The sequence below is a fragment of the Nansenia antarctica genome (genome assembly GCF_963989245.1).
Source record: "Nansenia antarctica genome assembly, chromosome: 17".
NCBI classification, from domain to species: Eukaryota; Metazoa; Chordata; class Actinopteri; order Argentiniformes; family Microstomatidae; genus Nansenia; species Nansenia antarctica.
Genome location: NC_137687.1, coordinates 20795200 through 20800199, shown reverse-complemented (window position 1 = coordinate 20800199; position 5000 = coordinate 20795200). Strand labels below are relative to the sequence as shown.

At 37.4% G+C, this 5000-nt stretch overlaps 1 protein-coding gene across 1 annotated transcript in view; it reads left to right on the top strand.

Moving 5' to 3' along the window:
• Window positions 1–5000, top strand: part of dnah2 (dynein, axonemal, heavy chain 2) — a gene marked incomplete at both ends in the record, with an annotated part of 183797 nt that overhangs the window by 90161 nt on the left and 88636 nt on the right. Inside the window, one exon of the mRNA XM_080547388.1 lies at window positions 3283–3410. Coding sequence (XP_080403514.1) covers window positions 3283–3410 — 128 coding nt within the window. The remainder of the gene's footprint in view (window positions 1–3282; window positions 3411–5000) is intronic.

Here is a 5000-nt window from a genome sequence, read left to right as displayed (position 1 = left end):
GACGTGACTGTTCTATGTTTTGGTTCCCGCTTGAGAACCACTATTTTCTGGTTCCCGCTGCAAACCAACTTTTCAGTCTCCAAACCAATTGAGTTTCGGTCTAAATGCACTGACCGGTTCCAGACTTGGTTCGCGAACACGAACCGGAACGGTTCTTTGCCGGTGTGAAAGCCCTATGAGAGAATTGCCGCAAAAGAAGATAGATCACTTTTTGGAAACAAAGTAATCTAATAGCACCAATAAGTCGACAGCAGGGTCTACACAGTATGCTTTACATCATGGGTCGGCAACCCAAGTCTTTTACTAAAATCAAACTAAAGAGCCACAGCTATTGGATAACTAAATACCTGGATGCCTACTGTTTAAGAGGGCCTACACTATTTGAAACTGCTGTACAATAGCCTATATACTGTATACCCTATGGCAGGGGTCGGCAATAGGCGGCCCGCGGGCCATTGCTGGCCCATCACCAATAATATTTGGCCCAGCAGAATATTTTGAGAATCCACTTTTTTTTCCTTTTTTTTTTTTTTTTTACAATATCGGACCGACAGTCCCACATATAGCGCCTATAATGTCCGAATAGAGAATCTACCTCCACCTGAATAATGCTTATTGTACTTTTATCCATGTTGAGAGTGAATGACACAGGGACAGACAATCAGGCAGCGGGGTGCACCGAAGCGCACTGACGCTGAACCCCTCATAGTGAATCATAAGTAGGTGGACAACGTGTAGTGCTGAAATAGCCGTGTGTGGTTTGAAAAAAATAACACCAGCTCAGTAAATAATTCAAACGTAATGTTTACGTATATGTGACTGCAACACACATATGAACAGTAACAAAGCAAATTCAGTTTAATATTCTGAAAAACATTGACAACAAAATCGGTGAAAAAAAGAAAAGAAAGAAAAGTAATCCGCTTATGCGAGGGGTGGTGGTGCATAGGCCTATGCTCCTGAAACGACAGAGCAAACACGCTATTAGGGATAATAATTACAATGAGCCATTCATTCAAAATATAAAAAATACAATTAGGTTATTAAATACAATAACGACAGGCTTGGTACTCACTTAATGTGAAAAGTGGCATCTCCCATCGGTCAGTATTTGCTTGATATCTGGTTATATGGACGTCACTTTAATCCGCAGGCAGTTCTCAAGTTTTTTTTTGCATCAATCGATTCCTCTCGTGCGTCTTTATCACATTCATTGAGGAAAAGGACGACTCGCATGTATAGAAAGGGAACATTGTGAGCACGGAAGATGTGAGTCTCACAACGGCTTTGCGTTGATGAAACCAGGTAGGATGAACATTATAGTTCGCTGTCCATTCCTCTTTAAATGCCCTGTTTTCACCGTCAACTTTCCTCTTTACACCTTTGGAGAGTGACATGATGTTTCTCTTGCTAGTTAGCAGGTTAAATGTTTAGCTAACTTCACCCGGCAGGCAAACAACCAATCCAATAATAATGTGACCTTGTCTGGGAGGAGGGGGGAATCATTCAGAATGAAAGTATGTTAAATAATTATTAGAATAAGCTAGGCTGCGCTACATCGTCAGTCCACACATTTATTATTCAAAACTATGGAAAAGGGTGAAACTACGTTTCAACGTTGTTGAGAATCACAACACAAACTTGCTAGTCAAGCCAAAATACTGCAACGTAATGGATTGGACTGCTACCTAGTTAGCTACAACACTACTTTACATTGTTACCTAGTTAACTACAACACTACTTTACATTGTTACCTAGTTAACTACAACACTACTTTACATTGTTACCTAGTTAACTACAACACTACTTTACATTGTTACCTAGTTAACTACAACACTACTTTACATTGTTACCTAGTTAACTACAACACTACTTTACATTGTTACCTAGTTAACTAGAACACTACTTTACATTGTTACCTAGTTAACTAGAACACTACTTTACATTGTTACCTAGTTAACTACAACACTACTTTACATTGTTACCTAGTTAACTACAACACTACTTTACATTGTTATCTAGTTAACTAGAACACCACTTTACATTGTTACCTAGTTAACTACAACACTACTTTACATTGTTAGCAGGCTCACAAAACAAGCTGTGTTAGTTGACTAGCGATGTGTACATTTTTCGAAAGAAAAGTCAAAGCATTAGAACGTGTCACATTTTTTAACAATCAATTACTTATGAATGAATGAATGAATGAATGAATGAATGGTCTTTATTGTCATTGCTACAGTACAGGTACCAAACAACGAAATTTAGGAGGGGTGGCTCCCCTGGTGTTAGGAAAAAAATAATAAAAAAAAAAAAAAAAAAACGTTCGGGCCCGCCATCTAGTGGCTCAAAAAAAATTTGGCCCGAGGCCAAACCTAATTGCCGACCCCTGCCCTATGGTATACCGATACAATTCTACCAAGTCTTGGCAGAGATGCATGTCATTTCTCTAGTTTAGTCATTAGGCTATTTACAGCCATTGGTTATGTGACGCTTTAAAAGCAATCTCTCGTCGTCCCCAATGTGCACCTTTCCATTACACACGCTGTTGAGACAAACTTGGTCGATCTCTTTGAAGAACTGTCTCGCAGTGATAATGACACATGAAAGCGATACATTCTGTAGCCAGTGTGACAGCGGTGGAATAGAATGCAGAAACTCTTACAATAAATGACTCTACACAGGCAGGAAGACAGTGAAAATATAGCTGGTTTACTGATTAACATTTGTGATATTTACATAATAATAATAATAATAATAATAATAATTTCAAGCTTACTGTCACTGATCCATAGAATGCTGTGCAACAGGCAACCAAATGAAAAAGAATGAATGATTATCTTATGATAAGAAGTTGAATGTCTCTCTGCCACAGATTATGTTTAGTGGCGATGTGATCTGCTCCAAATATACTATGCTCTTTGATGAGATATCAATCAATTCATGGGCACATCCTTGCTGCAGGCAGAGCTGCCTATAGCCTACCAAATTTTGAGGAATGCTTGATGGCACATGGGGAAGTGAGGATACAGCTGAGCGCTTTTCTTTTCATTGCTTGAATGTGAGTCAAGAGTCTGCATATTCTATTTATTCATAGTTGACACTTTCCCCAATTACTTTTGGGTTTGGGGAATGGATGAAAACCACATTCCCCTCTAACACTCGGTGTAGCTAGGTTGGAGATTCTGACTGAGCTTAACAGAGGTTGTGTGGTTAGGTATGGTTGCTAAATGCTGAACCCTAACCCTATCCTAACCCTAACCCTGTCTCCCCCCACCCCAGGCTATGCTGGGCGTACAGAGCTGCCTGACAACCTCAAGTCTATGTTCAGACCCATCTCCATGGTGGTGCCTGACTCCACTCTCATTGCTGAGATCACCCTGTTTGGAGAGGGCTTCAACAACTGCAAGGTAACAGTGTAATAGTAACAAGGTAACAGTGTAATAGTAACACAGTAACAGTGTAATAGTAACACAGTAACAGTGTAATAGTAACAAGGTAACAGTGTAATAGTAACAAGGTAACAGTGTAATAGTAACAAGGTAACAGTGTAATAGTAACACAGTAACAGTGTAATAGTAACACAGTAACAGTGTAATAGTAACAAGGTAACAGTGTCATAGTAACACAGTAACAGTGTAATAGTAACACAGTAACAGTGTAATAGTAACAAGGTAACAGTGTAATAGTAACACAGTAACAGTGTAATAGTAACAAGGTAACAGTGTAATAGTAACACAGTAACAGTGTAATAGTAACAAGGTAACAGTGTAATAGTAACAAGGTAACAGTGTAATAGTAACACAGTAACAGTGTAATAGTAACACAGTAACAGTGTAATAGTAACACAGTAAGAGTGTAATAGTAACAAGGTAACAGTGTAATAGTAACACAGTAACAGTGTAATAGTAACACAGTAAGAGTGTAATAGTAACAAGGTAACAGTGTAATAGTAACAAGGTAACAGTGTAATAGTAACAAGGTAACAGTGTAATAGTAACACAGTAACAGTGTAATAGTAACACAGTAACAGTGTAATAGTAACAAGGTAACAGTGTAATGGTAACAAGGTAACAGTGTAATAGTAACAAGGTAACAGTGTAATAGTAACACAGTAACAGTGTAATAGTAACACAGTAACAGTGTAATAGTAACAAGGTAACAGTGTAATAGTAACACAGTAACAGTGTAATAGTAACAAGGTAACTGTGTAATGGTAACAAGGTAACAGTGTAATAGTAACAAGGTAACAGTGTAATAGTAACACAGTAACAGTGTAATAGTAACAAGGTAACAGTGTAATAGTAACACAGTAACAGTGTAATAGTAACACAGTAACAGTGTAATAGTAACAAGGTAACAGTGTAATAGTAACATGGTAACAGTGTAATAGTAACACAGTAACAGTGTAATAGTAACACAGTAACAGTGTAATAGTAACAAGGTAACAGTGTAATAGTAACAAGGTAACAGTGTTATAGTAACAAGGTAACAGTGTAATAGTAACACAGTAACAGTGTAATAGTAACACAGTAACAGTGTAATAGTAACACAGTAACAGTGTAATAGTAACAAGGTAACAGTGTAATAGTAACAAGGTAACAGTGTAATAGTAACACAGTAACAGTGTAATAGTAACACAGTAACAGTGTAATAGTAACAAGGTAACAGTGTAATAGTAACATGGTAACAGTGTAATAGTAACACAGTAACAGTGTAATAGTAACACAGTAACAGTGTAATAGTAACACAGTAACAGTGTAATAGTAACAAGGTAACAGTGTAATAGTAACACAGTAACAGTGTAATAGTAACACAGTAACAGTGTAATAGTAACAAGGTAACAGTGTAATAGTAACACAGTAACAGTGTAATAGTAACACGGTAACAGTGTAATAGTAACAAGGTAACAGTGTAATAGTAACAAGGTAACAGTGTAATAGTAACACAGTAACAGTGTATTAGCAACACAGTAACAGTGTAATAGTAACACAGTAACA